This window comes from Tenrec ecaudatus, chromosome 14 (genome assembly GCF_050624435.1).
Source record: "Tenrec ecaudatus isolate mTenEca1 chromosome 14, mTenEca1.hap1, whole genome shotgun sequence".
NCBI lineage: Eukaryota > Metazoa > Chordata > Mammalia > Afrosoricida > Tenrecidae > Tenrec > Tenrec ecaudatus.
In genome coordinates this window covers 109,593,703-109,613,848 of record NC_134543.1, presented here as the reverse complement: position 1 = coordinate 109,613,848, position 20,146 = coordinate 109,593,703, and the positions used below count along the sequence as shown (strand labels likewise).

At 43.7% G+C, this 20,146-nt stretch overlaps 1 protein-coding gene across 3 annotated transcripts in view; it reads right to left on the bottom strand.

Moving 5' to 3' along the window:
- SLC12A1 (solute carrier family 12 member 1) overlaps positions 1–20,146 on the bottom strand; it is a 99,630-nt gene that overhangs the window by 53,146 nt on the left and 26,338 nt on the right. For all 3 annotated transcript variants that reach the window (XM_075530687.1, XM_075530685.1, XM_075530686.1), the window contains exons 7-14: positions 19,669–19,780; positions 17,971–18,098; positions 12,276–12,360; positions 7,891–8,042; positions 6,720–6,827; positions 6,475–6,598; positions 4,399–4,500; positions 2,367–2,522 (exon numbers count right to left, since the gene is read on the bottom strand). In XM_075530687.1, coding sequence (XP_075386802.1) covers positions 2,367–2,522; positions 4,399–4,500; positions 6,475–6,598; positions 6,720–6,827; positions 7,891–8,042; positions 12,276–12,360; positions 17,971–18,098; positions 19,669–19,780 — 967 coding nt within the window. The remainder of the gene's footprint in view (positions 1–2,366; positions 2,523–4,398; positions 4,501–6,474; positions 6,599–6,719; positions 6,828–7,890; positions 8,043–12,275; positions 12,361–17,970; positions 18,099–19,668; positions 19,781–20,146) is intronic.

The following is a 20,146-nucleotide window of genomic DNA, read 5'->3' as shown; positions in this document are numbered from 1 at the left end:
TCAATAGGTCTAAGAACAAAGAAGCAAGCTGAGAGTGACATAAAGTTTTGACAAGAAAGTGGAGCAATCGGAGTGCCTTGTCCCTGGCTGGAGGAAGTGCAAACTGGCACTGCGGACTTGGGGAAAGGTTCGGCAGTGTCGTGGGCGGGAGCTTCAAAAAGAGTCTCTGGAAAATTGGAATGAAAAGATCATGGGATTTTCCATAAATGTTTTGAGGGCCCCTAACACACTCAGAAATAAGGACTGGGTCTACCCAAAGTCCTGTAGGCGAATGTTTACTGCGGCTTTGTGTACCATCACCAGGAACTGGGAGTGACCCAAATGTCCTTCAGCGGGTGAAGATATTAATTTTTAAAATATATTCTTACAATGGAAGACAACTCAGCAATGAAAATGAACTTTTAACTGAGAAAGGCAGTCACAAAGGCTAAACCTTGTGTGGTTTTCTATGCAGGAGATCTTGGAAAAGGCAGTGTTAGAGGGATAAAAATCAGAAAAGTGATTGACAGGGCCAGGGTCACGGGGAAGAGACTGACTATAAAGGGGGATAAAGGGCTTCTGGCTAAGACAGCGGTGTTCTAAAGGTGGTTTCGGGGTGGTTAAAAGGCAGTAAAGGTGGGTCAAAATGTATAACCTGTACTTATTGGACACATTTTCTCTGCATGTAATTTTGATTTTAAGCCGCTGCCAAGTTAGCTTTTCCAGTGACTTATTTGGCAGAAGTAGATCTCCAGGCCTTTCTTCCATGGCACCTCTGGATGGACTTGAACCTCTGACCTTTTGGTTAGCAGCTGAGCATGTTAAACATTTGCCCCACTGAGGAATTCCATGCAAATTTTATATATATATATATATATATATATATATATATATATATATGAATGAAAATAAAGCAAACCGAAGCAAACACAGCACTACCAGTAGCTCTTGCTATCTCTATTTTGTAAGTGGAAGACTTGAGCCTCATAGAGTCAGGGGAAAGGGAAGCAGGGTGTGAGACTGGGCCCATCAGAAGTATACTGTGATCTTTCTCTGTTTGCCTCTCTCTGTTAGAGTACATCCTTCTCCCTGGCTCCAAAGCTAACATGCAAAGTTCAGATCCAAGTGGATGTCTCCCATTGAATAACCGATGGCCAAGTCTAGTCGTTCCCTAACTAATCCTCAGCTTCTCTGTGGTTGCTCCTGCTGTCATCTTTGAGACGATGCTGACTAAGTAACACAGCAGAACTGCTGCCTCGGGTGTTCTTGACTGTAATCTGAAGGAAGCAGGTTGCCAGGCCTTTTCTTCTGTGATTCGGGCTGGACCATCAGAACCTCCAACCTGTAGGTTAGTAGTCAGCTACAGACATTTGTACCTTTCCGATTTGTTCGTATGACATGTAAGTTTCTCAATCATCTGGCCCCCAACTGCCGTGCTCCCCACCCCACTGGCTTACCTGTCTCCCTTTCCCCCTGGACACAAGAACTCCATCAAGGCTAAAGGCCTGGATGTTTCCCAAGTATGTCATGATGTCATGTACTCATGTGCTTTTTTGACTTCATGCATGCTTATCCTGCTTTGATTCTAGGCTGAATCAGGAAAGGATTAATTGGACAGAATCAGGAAATGATATTTTAGGCCCGAGAATATCCTTTCCTGACTTGGTCCAATTAATCCCTAATTATCTTTAAAGAAAAAAAAAACCTAAGTAAAAGAGTTGCTTTTTCACATGTTCACCAAATATGATCATGATACACTCTATTCCTGACCCTCCGGACACATCCCGTAAGCCAGCATGTTTAACTGGAAAATTCTAGTCAGCGTTAACCATTTTTTACCTGGTTTTCAAGATTTGGTTCATGTCACAATCCCAGTACTTATTACATTGGATTATAATTAATTGTCAGACATGAATCTGTGAACTCCACGTGGACAGGGCCTGCATCTTGTTCATCAGCACACTAAAGGCAGAAGAGAGGATCAGGGGAGATTTATAGGGTTTGCTGCCTTTTGAGTGGACTTCAAAAATTCATGGGAAAATGCAAGTGGAAGATAATAAAATATTTCCATGAACTTTTTGAAGCTCCCTTGTACACTGGTGAAAAGATCAGCTCCATTACATTCTGTTACTTTGGCAATTGATTAACTCTTGGCACCCCATTTTTTTAATCCAAAGAATGGGACGAATGATATCTGATCTACAGCATCCTTACGAAGGTTAAATGAGTTCACACCCTGTGTACATATCGGTGTGCAACAAGCTACACTCTTGCTGTTATTAGATGTCATGATAGCATGAATACCCTCCGTGAACAACATTAGCTGAGTGATGTACTGTTAGAGAGTGCTTTGGAAAACAACCGCACAGCCCTTTTCCCTATCTTACCTGGCTTCTTATACGTCACATAGATGTAGAGGAAGAACTCGATGACGTAAGTGATGACAGCTGCCCACCAGTTGATGACAAACATGACCGCGCAGCACAAAACGGCTCCAAAAAGAGATACCCACATGTTGTAAATTCCATAGGCAGGTCTCCATCCTGGAAGTTAAAAAATGCATCATTATGTCTACAAGACACAGTTCTAGACCATTGCGAGCACACTGCTGCAGGCAGTGGGTCTTTGGTTTCCAGGTATGGAGGATACAAACGTTTAGGTCAAGTGACTAACCCCAGTAGTTTTTCCTGGGACCTTGGGTTCCTGGTTTCTGTTTTGAAGGGACATTTAGAAAACATGAATTATCTAGAAAACATGCCGCTCATGAACTGACGCCCCCACCCCCATATTCCACAAATACCCACTCATGGTCTTCCTAAAGCACCAAACCTCAAGAGTCGTCACGAGTTAAAGAAGGCAGGTGGGATGGAAAGGGTAGAATCCAGCAGGTGGGAAGGAGGAACTGATTGGTGGTTCAACAAAGAGAAGGTAAGACCAAAAAGGTCTTATTTGTCCCACGGAGCAGACAAAGCCCCATAACCCTGTGAAGACAGGGCTTGTCCTTTCAGAAGTAGTAAAATATGAGAAAGGGGGTAGCCATTCTTCTACTTACGGCTTCTTAAGCCCAATGCATGATGATTGTATGCATTTGACCCTGAAAATATTCCCCATGGTTCCGACATGCATGGAGGTGTGCCTGTTTTGTTAGCTCTCTGCAATGGAAGAAGCTGGTGGGTTATGGGGTTAGGGTCATATGAGCTGTGGGTGAAGCACATCCTAAACACAAGAGTTGCCAAAACACAACAGTTTAAACATCTTCAGGAGCAATTTCCTAAATGACCACAAGATGGAAATAGCACTTCAAGAATGTCAATGCAAATATCCTTAGTTTCAGGGTTCTCTCTCTCTCAGAAAGAAAGTGGGGTGTTCTCTTGGTTGGTGTCTCTCTCTCTCTCTCCCTCACTCTCCTTCCTTCCCTTGTTCCTTCTTACTCTTTCCCATCTCTGTATTTCATGTCCTTCTTCAAAACTGGCCACAACACACTATTAGAGGCACATATTTCTGTGATTGCATTGGTAGGTATTCTTTGACTGGAGCGTTCTGCTTAAAAACAACAACAATCAAATAGAAAGTAAAACATCTCCAGGAAAGAAGTATTACAATGAATTAGTCTTCACTTATTTCGGCATCTTCATGGTGGCCCTTGGTAGACAAAGGTTCCCCTTCCCTCCATATTTTCTTTCCTTGGCAGCAGGTTTTCCAAAGGAGGTTTGAGTTTGTGGCTGGTCCCAAAGGTCATGAAATGTGTCCGCATCCTAGATTACAATCATCATGGGGAAGCCCTTTCTGAAGGTCAGTAACGATTCGTCTCGATTCTGGTGGGATGGCAGAAAAAAAGTCTATTGTCTCAAGAAAGCAAAGAAGAGTGGCAGGCTGCCTAGGCAGAGCAAGGGTTTTGGGCGTGACATTTAGAGCCGCTGTGACTTGCAGCTAGAGGAGGACATCGGGGTCACTAGCATCAGTGTGACAGTGCCCGACGTGAATCTGCACTGACCACACTCGGCGGGTCCTTATGGAAAATACTCATCCTTCCCTGCTGGACCATGGGCAGGAAACAAATTGATAGTAAGGAAGTTTCAAATATATACATTTATTCCACTTCTGTGGTCACTCTCGCCCTGGAAATAAATCGTGGTGTTTTTCTACTGCTGGAATAAATGTGGTTTCTCTCGCAATGAATAATTTATTGCCACAGAAGAAAATTGACTTTACGGTTGGTCAAAAAGGCCATTGCTCACATGATTCTTTTTCGGTTTCAGAAGTCATTCCCCAACCCGCCAAAATAAAGTGGATTACGCTGCCCGCTGGGATAGAAGGGAAACAGATACACACAGCTTTAGCCCTTTACATGATCTTATTTCATTTTTGCGGGGAGCCCTGCTTTGTTTGGACATATTTTGCTTTGGAACGTCACCTTACCTGGGGATTTGGCATACGAGGCATGGAAGCAGGAGAAGTTAATAAGAGCATACGAGGCCAGGAAGAAGTTGGAGATGATGGGAGCAATGGTATTCAGTTCCGCTGTGGAAGAAGCAAAAGGGAGCATGTCGGGGTGAGTGATGAAATCACAGCTGGACAGCTGTGATCGTTTGGCAGCGTGGCTCTATTGGGAAATGGAACCCATAGCTAGCATCTGTCGATGTTTAAGAAGTAGTGATTTTTCTTCATTCTAGAATTTATTCTTTGCCAGGATTGCATCAAGTAAGAAGCAAAGCAAGTATCCCAAATCAGCAAACACACCATCAGAAGCTCTACCTGTGGAAAAGTCCAGTAACAGTAGAGAGGATGGTGGGGGCGTGAGCAGATGGGAGAGAGAGGCACCAGATCCTCTGCCCCTTTCCTGGGATGTGGACCATCAAACGTCTCCGCAAGGAGGCAGATTCGTCAAATGCCAGTGGGCCAGAGAATTCCAGTTGGAAATCTCTCTGCGTTCTCTCTGACTTTCAGGACTGACTCGTCCCGATCTGTTTCTACATCTCTAAAGAGCTCTTCCTATCTTGGCTCGGCAAAAAGATGTGTCCACCCTGGCTCCCTATCCAGCATGATCAAATCGCGGCTGGATTGCTCCCGTCGTGATAGAAGACATTTACAGAGCCACTTAAAGTGAGACATAAAGTGAGACGGCTATCAACTTCACAAGGGAAAAGGCAGGTGGTGGCAGAGTGGGAGTCTAGAGCATGGATGCCAACAAAGAAGTAGGCACAACTGATCAGTTGCCACCCAGTCAATTCCCTGTGTCAAGGTCCAATGGGTTCCATAGGGTTTTCAGTGGTTGATTGCTCATGGCTAGTTCACCAGCCATTTCCTCTGAGGTGTTTTCCAGGTAGACCCAAAACTCTAGCCTTTGCGTGAGAAGCTAAACGCATCCAGAGACTCGGAGGCAAACAATGGCTAAAAGAGTGTACTCTGAAGCTAACCCCTGTTTTTTCACTGGAGAATGATTTTTAAGGCTATCACCTTTTATCAAATTTTATAGCATAAATGTTGAAGATATAAAATTTATAGAAGATGTTAACATTTGGGCCATTTGATCGTTAAAAGAGGGCACAGGGTAATGTAACTTTAAGTGTTAAATCGTATAATTGAGGTATCACTCTTTGTTTCAGCTTTTTTTTTCAGTCTATCAATTTTAGTCATCTTTTCCCCTCTTCACCCTTGAGTCGTAGTCACCGTGGCTCATCACTCAGGTCCCCTCCTTCTCAGGGGCCCATGGGAGGGCCCGAGATTGTGCACTGGAGAGAAGCCCTCGCCGATGGACACCCCTGTGCTGAGGAAGGCTCTCTATGCCTGGCTGTAGAGATGGTTATCCTTCACCCTCTGCTTCTTTCCTTTGGATAGGCTCACTGGAGAGAGGTGGCTCCTTAGGAAGGGGTACGAGATGGACAGACTAAAGCTGGTGAATGTGCCTCTCTGAGATTAGGAAGCTGTTTCCATGTGGCTCCGGGAGAGGGAGCCAAGATTACAGACCAGGGAAGTAGCTATCAAACACTGGTCTGTCTAAATCTCTGAGAGTTTGCAAAAATACAGAGTCCTTATCCCCAGGCTTCTGACTCAACAATTCTGGGGTTGGGCCTGAAAAAAAATCTGCACTTTGACAAATACCTGCGTGATTTTGATCTAGTTGATCAATGGATCAAAGACTACCATAGTCAATTCGATTCCCCTGCCAGTGGCTAGACCAGGAGAGTACAGCAGCTGGGGTGGGGGGTGGGGATTTTGGTCTTAGATGGCATTCCAAGGGTCCTAGGATGGATTCATCTACATCTGGTAGGACAGATTTCTAACACCCAAATTCAAAGAAGAGATTCAAGTCCAAAGTCTAACGTTCCTCAAAGGCACTCTACACATAAGGATTTCTCATTTCCTTCCCAGACAGACTCCAATATTCCCAAGTGGACTATTACACAGAAAACGGGTCATTTCTCAAGGTCAATGGCAAGGCCTGTGGATTTTCCGGCTTCTCGGGCTATCGGAGAGAACAAGGAAACGACGCACCGATCAGAATGAACGCCATGGCGATGACGAAGGTGAGGAAGTATCCTCTCAGGGGCTCGTTGTTTTTCCCATATCCCTTTGCAAAGAACTGCAGGGCTTTGTAGATGTTGTCCTTGCACAGAGCCTAATGGGGAAGAAGAGGGGAAAGCCATCATTCACATCCATGCACTGTAAACATTTCAGGGGGATCCATGGTGGGCGGGAGCAGCCACAGGGAGAAACCTGTGCCCGCGGGGCCGACGTACCTGGAAGACCTTGGGTGCACTGACGAGGGAGGCCAGGGCTGAAGAGAGGGTCGCCGAGAAGATCCCAGCAGTGATGAGCGGGCCAAACCCGGAGACCATGCTCATGACCTTGAGGAAGAGAGGTCAAAGGAAGGGGCCTCAGCTAGTCAACCACGACAAAGAAAAAGTAAAAGAAAAAAAGCCAGATCCTGAGGCCAATCTCGCCCCTTCCCACTTTCTGTGCTCTGGAATCTGCTTTTTCAGTAAAACACCTCAAAACCAGCATTTTTTGTTTTCCCCTTTCATCTCCCAGTTCGCGAGATTTGATTTTCCCAAATGGAAATGGCCTTGTGTCGTCGCTGCTCCCTACTGAAAAATGAAAACTCACCCAGCACACACTGTTGTTAAGGAGACAGGGGTGGGGGGTGAAGGAGGAAGTACTTTCAGGGATTTGAACATTTTCCTCCTCTGTTCTGTGTAGACACCCATTTCTCTGATGATGGAGAATCGCATCCAGCAGAAAGTTTGCCTATTTTTATCTTTTGCTTTTTCTGGGTTCATTAAACATATTCTTAGGACTGAGACATGATATCCATGGAAGTCACTTTTGGAATCATGGCTTAGGCCAAGTTCATTTCTCTTGGTTGGTTGTTAAAACTGCCTCCATGACAAACTGGGTTCTTCCTCCGCTCCCTACTCATTCAGATAGATTAGTATCCTCCTAGGTCCTTACAACTTTTCAACTTTCCCTTGTTCCTTCCTGCTCATTTGTGCTCACCCTCCCCTGCCTCTCACCCTCCCCTTCGCTCCACTGTTCTTTAGACACCCAGTTCACAGAAGAGGCTGTCCCTAAACTCAGGTTCAAGAACAAAATGCAATCCAAGTGCTAACGAGTCTAGGTTTTTCCTCTCCACCAAGATATTCTTGATGGGGAGACACAGAGGGTCAGGTGAAAACCACACATGCGTGATGTGATTTATTCTGACGCCCCCCGCCCCCTCCCCTCACCGCTCACACACAATATGTAACGACATTTGCCAGCATATCATGCTTGGATGCGTCCTTTCCCTCGCACACAAACGTCTGCATTCAAACCGACCCATCATCAACCCGTTGCCTCATTGCAAGCTTCATCCCACACGGCATTCTGAAAATGAAACCCACAGGAAGAAACCCTTCCAAAAGTTCAAACCTGGAAATTGTTCATCAGTCCATACTGACACGGTTCGTGCCGGCATCTCGCAAAGTCGTAGCCCAGACCACAAGCGGCAGAACCATTGCAGTTTGTCCCGGAGACGATGGTGTCGTTGAGACTCCCGGTGGCATCCCGGACGACACAGGCTCCTGCATCAACAACCACGCACAGTATGTCACTGCTTCAGAACGGCTCTGCTCCCTCAGGGGGGTTTTCTGAAAGCAGTTTACTGCGAGAATGAATAGGCTCATTTCTTATCCTCTCCCCACGGTAACATCTTTCTGGGGCGTGATGGTGACCAGTGGTTAAGCTCTTCTGAGTCTGGCCCTGTCTGAGAGAGGTTGGTCTGGTTCTTCCACTACATTAGACAGTAAACCTCCTGGTCTTTGCCTGCCCTGTGGGAGACATGAGGGCTGGGACCCCGTTCACTTCTTTAGCTCTCACATTGCCTATGGTAGTGCCTTTGCCTGTAATATATATTCCATTCATGTTCATTGTTTTTCAAGTGAAGGGAATTCTTTTCTCATCTCCAGGTGTGGCATTATAAAATTCTAACATGGAGAAAATTGAGCTCCTGTTTCCAACTAGTGTGGCTCCTTGCATCGTTTGGTCTTTATTTTAAATTAACGTAAGTCCGTCCTTTATTACCTTAGTTTTCTTTTCCTTCCACCATTTTGACTTGGAATTGTCTGGGGTTTACATAGCCTGTCATCATTTTTGCATTCGACAGCTTAAACAACGAATCCACCCTGCCAAGGGCTTGCCTGGTTTCCTCTTGTAGTATTTGATCTCCCACTCAAAGAGTCTTGTCTTCCCTCGCACCCAAGTTACCACCTGTCTACCCTTGTGTGTTTGCCTGGGTGCTTTAGAGAACAAATCCACAGAAACTCATATGTATAAGAGAGAGCTTTACATAAAGGGTACGTGTGCATCAAGAAAACATCCCAACCCAGTGCTGCCCAAGCCCACAAGTCCAACATTCACCCATTAGCCCATATGTCCAACACCAATCCACAAAGTCTTCCTCCATCTCACAAAACACACACAGTGATGCCGACTGCAGGAGGAAAGCCGAGTCAGTGAATGTGTAAGCATCTCAGCGCTGGCAGGGGTCTCCACATGGCTTCTCCAGCACCCAGGACTGCCTCGGGTTAGGTCCATGTGACTTCTCCTCAGGGATGTCTTGCAGGAAGTGAGCCTTGCCAGCTGAAGCAGGGAACTGGCTAAGGCACTTGCACCCTGGTCCGACCATCACAAAGCAAGAGACCCGAGAACTAGAAAGGCGAGGCTCACCGAGCCATTTATCCCTCCACCCTTCAATTAACCCTACGTGTGTTTATCAGCCAGGTTGGCACAATAAACTACCTCACCTTGTCTACCCTATTGTTTCCCCATCCTCCCTTCCTCTCCCATCCTGGAAATCATCAGTCTTTTTCTTGGGGTCTGAAAATTAATTTTTTTTTATAGCAGTGGTCTCATACCATAGCTGTCCTGTTGTATCGGACTACCTTCACTCAGCCTGATGTCTTCACAATCCATCCGTGTGGCAAGGTGTCCCTCGGCTTCATTGTTATTTGTTAATGATGTACAGTATTCCACTGTGTGCGTGTGCCAAAGTGTATTTATATCTATTCTTCCATAAGTGGGCATTCAGAGTTGGCATCATTTTGAAACCGAGTTATAATTGTAATTGATGTAATAACAATTTATATATGTAGCAACATTAGTGGTTTCACTAGTAAGAGAGATGCTTGGGGATAAACTATTAAGATTTACTAAGTAAGATTCATGGTCAGATAACATTTGATCAAATGCTGATCTCACTTCGTTTTATTCCACTCCTTTGTATTTTGGGTAAACTATCCTATTCTATTGTGACTATTTCTATCATAAATGGGCTATGATGAACATCAGTATGCATAACACTTTCTCTCTATAGATTTCAAAATAGTTCTCTTGGCCTCCTGGAGTAGAATTCCCGGCATTTTAAAGACACTCGATGTGTTGTTCTTTCTTCCAAGTTTCCTTACGTGTAACCTCTGTCATTCTGTATCCAATAAGAATGTTCAAGCACATGAATATATATATGTGTGTATATAGATATATAATATACTCTCACTTTAAAAAATTGCTTGAAGATGACATACTTTACAAACTAAAAACCAAACCACAAACAGCTCTTTTCACTTTTCACCCAGGGGGTGTGGGGATAGCTTTTCATTCCGGGCCCATCTCTCTAAGACAAATCCTGGACGCTCCCTCTGAGCCATGGAGTTCACACTATTTTCATTTGGGGAGGGGGTGGGGAATTATAGATTCTTCGAGCTGAGAGAGCCATTTAGAACAATCAGGGAAGAACCTCTTCCATCTTAGCTGAGAGCTGGCCTGCCAACCTCTGCTTAAACACTTTAAAATAGGAATCATTTGCTCTTACATAAAACCACCCATTCCTGACTTCACCCCTTGGGCCTCATTCTGTTATGTCCAACTGACTTTTCGGAATCGTGCCTGTTGACCTCCCAGATCTCCCAGAGTCACTGAAAGCCAGCCTTGAGCCAGCCTTCACACCAGTGATCCCAGAGGCCCCTGACTGCTTGTCCTCCCCTGGGAAAGGGGTAGAAATGCAGATATTTTAACTTCTGGGCAAAACCTTGTATACTCTTCAAACAGGTTGATAGCGCTGCCCCATTTTCTTATTTTTAGTGTCTTGAAGAAAGGAGATCATTTGGGAAATTTAGCTTTGCGTAGTTTCAATCTCTTTTAAAAGTGTCTGTTTCCTAAAGCATTGGAACAAAATCCCTTTGCATAGAACTAAGCTTGGAAATGCCACCTTATCGGTTTTCTTCCAGGAGGAGGCACGGAGAGAAGTGTTAAATCTAAGTTAATATTTCTGGTATTTTTCCTCCAGAAATCAAGTCAAGATACATGTAGTCTTTTCTATTTTTCCCTGGAGGAAGCAGAGGACTTAGATGTGCCCCCTTCAGTAAAATGGCCACCCAGCGTCCAGTGGCCCAACCTGGAGCATCGTCGTTGCCTACTGCGCTCAGAAGTAAGTGTTCTTATCTGAATGTGGGGACGCCTCACTTCTTCCTTCCTGACTCTAGAAGCACATGGTGGCCGCCAATCAGGAGGAAGGGGGCTGCAGGCAGCAGGTGGAACCAAAGTCAGCCTCAGGAACAGCAGATGAATATGCAAATTTTCTGCTCCCTGATCAAGGCGTTCGCAGGGCTAACAGCTGGGTGCTGTTCTGATTTCCAGCCAGTTGGTGACAGTGACATTTCCATATTAGGGACAGCAATGCAAGGATGAGCGGCCATCAATTCTGTATATTTTTACTGTTCTGGGGCTGCGTTTTTGCTTTTTCCTTCTTCTTCTCTCTTTGGCTTTTCCCCTGCTCTGTTGCTCTTGTGCCATTCAGGTCTCTGAATGTGGTCAGTTTCCTCTCACAGCCCAAATCTGTTGGATCACAATCATTTCGACTCATAATGACCCTGTAGGACAGAAGAGAGCTTCCCCTGTAGGGTTTTTAAGTCAGCAAAGCCGACTGTCACATCTTTCTCCCATCGAGCAGTTCGATCCACCAACCTCTCGAGCAGCAGTCAAGAGCTTCAACCACCATGCTCCAGGGCTTGTTGTGGCTTTGTAAGCAGTGGATTATCACCTGCACTAGCAAAATAGGGTCCTTTGGTGTTCAGGCAGAGGGGCCACCTGGTTGGCTAATCCCGACTGGGAGTGTCTGCAAGGTGTATACAAGGAACCCTGGTGGAGTCGTGGGCTACTCTTCGGGCTGCTAACTGCAAGACCATGAGTTCAAGACTACCAACCACTCCTTGGGAAAAGGATGAGGCTTCCTGCTCCTGTAAAGAGTTAAAGTCTAGGACACCCCCAGGGGCAGCTCTGCTCTTTCCTGCAGGCTGGCTATGGGTTGAAGTAGATTCGATGGCAGTGAATTTGAGAGCTCAGTTTGCATGGTACAAATGGGTAAAGCCCAGAGCTGATAACCAAAGGACTGGAGGTCAAGTCCACTCAGACATCTTGGAAAAGAGGCCTGGTGTTCTATTTCTCAAAACAAAACAAAACAAAAACCCCAGCCCTTGAAAACCCAAGAAAGCACAGTTCTATTCTGAGACACACAATGTGGCCATGAGTTAGAATCAACTTCATGGTAACTGATTCGTAACCTTGACCCAATAACCTGCATTGCCACTTACTTGGATTTAAACCTATCGAATATCAAAACCATGCTTGAAATACCCAACAAAGAGAATTTAAAAGTGGACTTAAAAATGTTCAACTTATGCTCCATGGAAAGCCCACAGGACATGAAATACACTGGACCACTCACAATCCTGATAGCCTTACACCACAAGACTCAAACTCACCTACACAGATGGCAACTCCTATGTAGGCAACCGTGGTGATAAAAATAGCCAGCATGGTTCCTCTGGGGATGGCGTCTTGGGGATCCTTTGGAAAAACAATGTCAAGGTAGGAGAAGAAAGGTTAGGGTTGCAAACAGATCAGCTGAGTGATTTCTAAATTTTCAAAGAAAATTTAGAATTTTCTAAATTTGAAATTGTAAATTTTCAAGAATTTTCAGGCCGCCCTTCCTGAAGCTAGTTCTCCAGAAATCTTAGGCAAATGGCATCGTGGGGAGCTGATGTTCTTTTCCAGACAATGACCAGACATGGAGGGTTAAAAAGGAATTCTTTTCACTAATTGGAAATCCGCAACTATCAAGAAGGAAGAGTTTTATAGACAAGTACGCTACCTAGTTCATTGATTAAAACCTGCCTTTCCCTTGATCTCTCATGAATTTCATCCAGATGTATCAAATCTTGAAGAATTAGGGGAAAATACATGAACATGTATTGCACATTTACTGTATTTGTGTTTGTGTGAATTTCTTTTCAAATCAGTTAAGTTGCATCGAAAAAATTACTTTTGACTAAGCAAAAAGGATGATATACTAAATACTCCAAACCTTCAAATTTCCTGTGGAAAATTCCCATAGGAAGGACTACAATGGAAGATTCCAGCTTATAGTAGAAAAGGGCCTTTTTTTCCTTCTCTTGCTTCTAAATGTGTATACATTCACGGAGTTGGGCTCATATCATATATAATATACTCTTTTATATCCCATTGGTGGGATAAATCATATCATAAACAATTCCTCAAGGAGCACGACTCTTCTAAAGAACTGAGCTCAACTTAACAGGGATTGTTAAATAGAAGTTTTAATGCATTCGTTGCTTATGCAGGACAGTGGCTGGCATGTCATAGGAATCAATAAATATTGAATTGAGAGAGGCACAATCTCAGTAAGCCTTGGTCCCCTCACCAGAGGGCGTGAACCTCATCAATACAAATAAGCAATCCATGCGTCTAACAAAAGTTAAGCATTTTTAGAACTTAAATCTGCTGATGAAGTCCATCAAAAGGTCAACTCCCAGTGAATGTAGACTCACTCTGATGGCTGAGACTGATGACCAAACCAAATGAAATTGGACCAATGTCTGAGGAAGCCTGCCCCTAGACTGACACTCATGAATGCCTTCAACTCGATGGCAGTGGGTTTGGTTTTTGTTTCTTATAGAAATACAAGCAGGCAGGAGTTCCTCTAATGCATATCTCCTTAGCCTCTTACTTCCAAACTACCAGCTACCAAAAAAAAAAAAAGAGTGAGGCAGGTGTGTGCATCTGAGCAATCTGTGGAAAGGCGAAGGCAATCATGGATAACATGGGCCCCACTTCATCCCCCAACTAATATGCTGTATTTCAAAATTGCTTGTATTGATTTGGGATTTCTTCGAACCAGAATGGAATGTGAAAAATTGAATCAAATGGGAAAAAAGGAAATATATTTAAGGGGAAGCGGGGTAAAAATGGAACACAACCCTGTACCTGGAACACAACCCTGTACCTGAAACACACAAACTCAATTATTTCCAGAATTCTGAGCTACTCGCTCTAAAACTGCTGAAGGAAAATTTAGGCTAGAACCTAACTTCACCGTAATAAAGTGGAATGCCAATAGATTACTGGATGACCATTGATTCACATTATCTTGTCTGACTACACTTCTCCTAGACAAAGCTCAGAACGTTACCAAATTCTTATTCTTAGTTTCTACTCTAAATCTTAGTTCCCATCTCCAAGATTAGGCAGTCATCTTCCTTCACTTTTTTCACTAAACATTATGGTATTTTCTTAAGACAGATTACAAGCGATCTATTAGAGTGTTGTGTTTTGAGTGTGTCAACTAAATCCACATGCTAGCTTCGCATCACCAAGACCTGGTGTGAATGCTCCCGGTTGAATGAGGCTGCTTCCCAAATCTCCAGACATTTTCCTTTCTCCCTGCTGTCAAGTCAATGCTGACTCGCAGAAACCTTACAGGACAAGGGAGAACTGGGCCCGTGGGTTTCCAAGACTGTAACTCTTGACCAGAGTCGAAAACCTCGTCTTTCTCTAGTGGAGAGGCTTGTGGTTTTGAACCACCGACCTTCTGGTTAGCAGGTCAGCAGCCCAATATGTAACCACTATGTCACCAGGGCTCCTATATTCACCGACTAGTAAATGTGTGTGCTCATTAACAAATGGAAAGTTCAAGATGGGCAGTTTTTGGCCCCCGCTTGTTTCAGCTTTTGTTGATAGTCAGTGAACACTTGAAGTGCTGCCTTGGGGAAGAATTTGAAGCGCTGAGGTTGAATCAGCATCTTGCTTTACCCAATAATGAGGAAAGATTGTTGACAAAACTGAATGGAGCCCATTATGTTTTGATGATCCCTAGTTTCAGCATCAGAGAGAAGTAATACCTCCATGCACTCTAGGGGCTTTGCCATCTTCTATCATACAAATCACTAACATGCTTGACCAGCATGGCTTTTGATCATGAAGCGTAACTTCTCAAAGCATCCTCTTTCCCTGACTTTCATGATATCACTTATCTTTAACGTTCTCTTATCTCTTAGGAATCTTTTATTTAAATTATTTTCAGGGGGTTCTTATAACTCTTGTTACAATTCATACATCAATTGTATCTGACATATTAGTACAAATATTCCATCGTTTTTTTCTAGTCATTGGCTTTCCACTGAGCCCTTGGGATCAGCTCCTCTTTTTGTCCCTCCCCCAATCCTTATAGGCCCTTTGATAGATTGTAGATCGTTAATTATCTTCAAATCTCACACTGACCACTGTCTCTCTTCCACTCTGGTTTCTGTTGTTTTTCCCCCTGGATGGGTGTGTGTGTGTGGTTATGTGCCATTTACTGTAATCAATGTCCCCCTCCTTCCCCCCTCCTCTATCCCCATTCCTATTCCTGGGTTCCATGTGTTGTGAATTTTGTCTCTTGCCTATGCCTATGCCTATGCATATGCTCCTGTCCAGTCTAGACTGGCACTGGAGTCATGATAGTGTGTGTGTGTGTGGGGGGGGGTGTCAAGGGATCAGAAGTATATTGTGTGACCTATTAGTGCTCTACTGCATCCTGACTGACTCATCCCCTCCCCGTGACCCCTCTGTGGGGGGATGTTCCATTGTCCATAGATGGGCTTTGGGTCTCTGCTCCAACCCCCCTCCATTCTCACCCATGCATTTTTGTTTGTTTACTGTTTGTTATGAATCTTCTGATGCCCGTTGCCCAGTCTTGTGACACCTCACAATCACACTGGCTGGTCTGCTTCTTCCATGTGGGCTAGTTGCTTCTTTGTTGGATGGCTGCTTGTTCAAGCCTTTAAGACCCCAGACACTATATCTTTTAATAATCCGGCACCATCCTCTGTCTTCAATACATCTGCTTATGCACCCATTTTTTCTTCAGTGATTGTGGGTGGGTGGGGGGGGGGTGAGCATCACAGAATGCAGATTTGTTAGAACAAAGTGTTCTTGTATTGAGGGAAGGTATGAACCGAGGCCCAAGGCCCATCTGCAGCCTCAGTGTATTGCCTTATAAATATATGTACAAAGGCCAATACCACTATTGTTATGGATTAATGTATTTGCATACGTGTCATCTATCTCTGTTAATCTCCCTACCTAGGCCTTTGCTTCCAAGAGTTTTAAAATTTACTTCTTCAAGGACTCCTTTTTGACCTTTAATACTTTGAATGTCTGCATTGCTTGGTGCCACCTTGGTCTTCTCCCCTCGTGCACACACCTGGATGAGTTCATCCATGCCCATGACTGGCCCTCCTGTTACAGCCTCCTTCCAGAGCTCCACACTCATAAGTCTAGCTGCCCACCGCACAACTTCGTGCTGGTGTCCCCTGGCCATTTTGATCTCACTAGCCAAGTCCACATTTAGCGTCTTTATCTTCTGCCACATGCAATCAATTTACTATATCGTAACAAGCATTCAAAAGTACCACAGAATGGAACTGATGTGAGGATATCAGAAGACATCATTGTAATAAAACAAAGAATTGTTTTGGGAAATGTTTATGTGTGTGCACTGAGCCGTGATATGTTTTCTCTCACTTCAAACCATAATAAAAAGCATCTTTTCTCTTTCTCCTCCTAACTCTGTATCTCTCGCTGACCCCTTTGATCCATTTCTCCTGCCGTGGCCTTAATTCAGACCCATGTCATGTCTTGTCTGAGCTGTCATGATATTCTTTAACTGATCTTTTGCCTCCAGTCTCCCTACCTGTCATCCTCCACCCTCTGATCCATCCTTCACTGACTTGGAGAAAGTTTTCTCAAAACACATATCCAATCATGTTACTTTCTGATCAAACCTCCTTAGTGTCTCTGCCGGCTTTGGGGATTATGTCTAAACTCCATTATCTGCACTTTAAAGGACCGCCAAGTTCTACTGAGCGTTAAGTTTAATTGTAAAAACACCAAAGTATTTTTAAATGCAGAGATTACCATTTTTTATAACCATACTATGACCACATGTACTCTGAAAATCATGATAGGCCACCCTTTACACATTTATGTCAACCCCAGATCAGAAACTTTTCATTAATGTATACTAATAAATTAAATATTTTATTAACTTAGTAACCATAAATAATTTTAGCACTTATATATCAGGAAGAAAATTTTAAATTCTTGCCTTTTTAGATAGAGATGATAGCTCAAAATTCTTTGATTACTCCTGGAACATCTGGGACATATAGGCTATTCTTTACAAATATGTTCATTAATTTATTGATGACAATATTTTATTTATATATCATTTTTCTACAAGAAGCAATCCCCTTTAGCAGGGTCTTTTTCTGTGCCGAATGTCCAATCTTCTCTTTACCTTATTGATAAGTTCTTATTCTTCAGAAACAATATATTAACTAATAGAATACTCCTTACAATTCTTGACATTAGTAATGTAAGAGGAACACTTGATAAATATCAGTTAAATGAGCATATCTAGAAATTGTATATTCAATAATAAAGTGTCATTTTGGAGAGTTTGTTCAACCTGAATGTTCCAGGCACTCTTTAATTAGGTCTCAAAAAGAGGTAGGATGATATTGATATTTTGTTTGCCAAACTATATCCGTTATGTTGGAAATATGCCACACGGTCAATGCATTTGCTCTTCTGAAATCATTGAATAAAACTCGTGGAAGAACTATTTGGGCAAGGAATCTAAAGTAGTCATTAAAAGCGATCAGTTGACAATAACCAGGAAATCATGCAAAAATCTCACATACTTCCTCCTCGATTGTCAACTAACAACACTCCACCTTTACCACAAGGGTCAAAAGCAATCTATCTGCTTTGCTCATCAATGATGTACGTCTGAGAGTCATGACTATCAAGGTGGCAGTTCCAAGAAATGCTCACCGGGATGGGGAAGGTCAGCTTGGCTGGGCAGGTGGTGTGGCACTTATCTAAGGGTGTACCTTGGTAGTCAGGTAGTGATGCATTCATCTTCCCTTTGGTCAACTGTGTGGTTACCCTTTAGGTTTGCATTTCAAGTCATCTTGATTTCCCAAGGTGACTGAATCTTTGGAACCAAAGCAAGTCAATGAGTGAAATGTGGGGATAGTTTTGAGATCACATGACCACGGCCAGTCTCTGTAACAACTTATGAGCCCGAAGAAAAAAGCAGAGGAAAGCACATACTTCCAAATCTCCCGAGATGTTGGCACCAGCAAGAATTCCAGTAGCTGCTGGGAAAAAAATGGCAAAGACCGAGAAGAATCCTTCTCCCTTTGTGAAACTCGGCCCAAAGTTTTCGGCAAATATTGACGCTGCAACACAAACAATGAGAAAATCGTCGCACAGGTTTTCTTCACAGAAGATAAACTGAAATTCAACTTCTAGAACCCTAAGGCAAACATGTTTCTAGATTCTAACTGGAATGAACTGAAAGTGTTGGGGCACTTCTGAGAAACACTGTTTAAATATTTGTCAACAGTCCAAATAGATATCATCGGATGTTAGGTCTCCAGGACACAACTCCGAGAAAAAAACAACCCGTAATCTTCATGTCAGTGGAGACCCAGGATGCCTGGCCCCTCTGAATCTAGAAGACGGAACTGCAGGGGATGGGAATCTCTCACCTGGCTACGTTGTCATGCTTCTCAGGACACCACACATGGGCCCCCTCCCACCCCACTGCACCGGCACATGGCTTTTCTTTTCAAAAATCTGTTTGTTTTGAATGGTACAAAAACCATATGGGAGAAGAAGACCTTTCTCCAATCCTTTAAAAATGGTCTGCTTTCAAACTAGCCTCCCCCAAATCTCAGCCCTGATAGAGGATCTGGGAACCTTCTAACAAATTCTTATCTGTGGGAACATATTATACGCAGGAGCTTTGGTCACAACATAAAGTTATCCCACAAATTAGTTTAAGACTTGATAGTTGACACTGCATTACTTAGATGAAAGCAAACAAACTAAAGAGGAAAACCAAGGGAAGGGAGAAAACCTGATCCAGAGTATATGGGATGTGACAAATGGAAGAACATTGGAAATAGCAGGGACACCATTATATAGGGAGTGCTAGAAGGTAGAAGGAGAGAAAGCACAAGGATATGAACCTGGAAAGTCAAACGAAGACAATCTTCAAAACCAAAAAGAAGCAAGGAGAAAGAGGTGATCTGATCTAAACATGGAAGCAAATCCCGACAACGGAACGATTCGTGAAAGGAATTATTAAAAAATAGACTCAGAATGGATTCTTGAAAAATTATTTAAAAAAATAAACTCAGCAAGTGGATTCTTGAAAAATTATTTAAAAAATAAACTCAGCAAGTGGATTCTTGCGAGAGAGCAAGGATAGGAGAGACGGGACAAGCAGGGTAAAATGAAAGCGAGAGAAGCCACATTTCAAGTGACCATAACCCGCGGCATTAAGGAATTTCCACAATCATTTGTGCTCAAAATCCTGGCAGTCATGCTAGCTTGGGAATGGTATCAGATGGCAAAGGTACCCAAAGTCTAGCAAGAAGAAAGAAAATGACTGTGCTTGACTTCAGAACGAGCTCGGTAGTGGCTGAACACATTGTTCACACTGGGGGCCTTTCCCCTGCATATGTTCTCTGTCTACTCGTTGGCAGCGACAACACTTTGTCCAGCACTTTAAGGCGTACAAAGTGCTTTCATGCCCATATACCATCGGATGCTCCAAATCCCCCCAGGACGGGATCCTTGACACCACACTTTAGCAGGCATGGCTGAGACCCAAACCCAGTTGGTAAGTGGCCGAGTTGAGACCCAGCCCTTCCAAGAGCCACGTGAGGGTAGCAGTGAAGGGCGTGAGGAGGGGGCACATTGGAACCATCCACTGCCACATCAACTATTTGCCACAGTTACCTTGGTAATTAAAGAAGCCCCTGGACTTCTTCTCGTTGTTGGACGGAATGACGGTGCCAATGAAGAAATTCGCAATAGCAATGAGGAGAATGACCAGAAGGATCACTTGAGCCTGGAAAAGGCAAAGCGAAGGGTTAATAGGTTAGATTTATGTAACAGTGTATCATCTGATTATAAAAATTCTGCATGTGCCCTTGCAAGACCTCTCATTATCCCCGTTGAGATTCTGGTATCCAAAGTAGGTAATAGAAGCATGATCCACATCACACACACACACACACACACACACACACACACGGGGGTGGTGGAGGAACAACGGGAAAAGTGGGTGAAGGGAGACAGTGGTAAGACCGTGTAAGACATGAAAACAAAATTATAAATTATCGCGGGTTCGTGAGGGAGGGAGGGTGAAAGAGGGAGGGAAAAATGAGGAGCTGATACCAAGGGCTCAAATAGAAAAAACGCGTTTTGAAAAGGA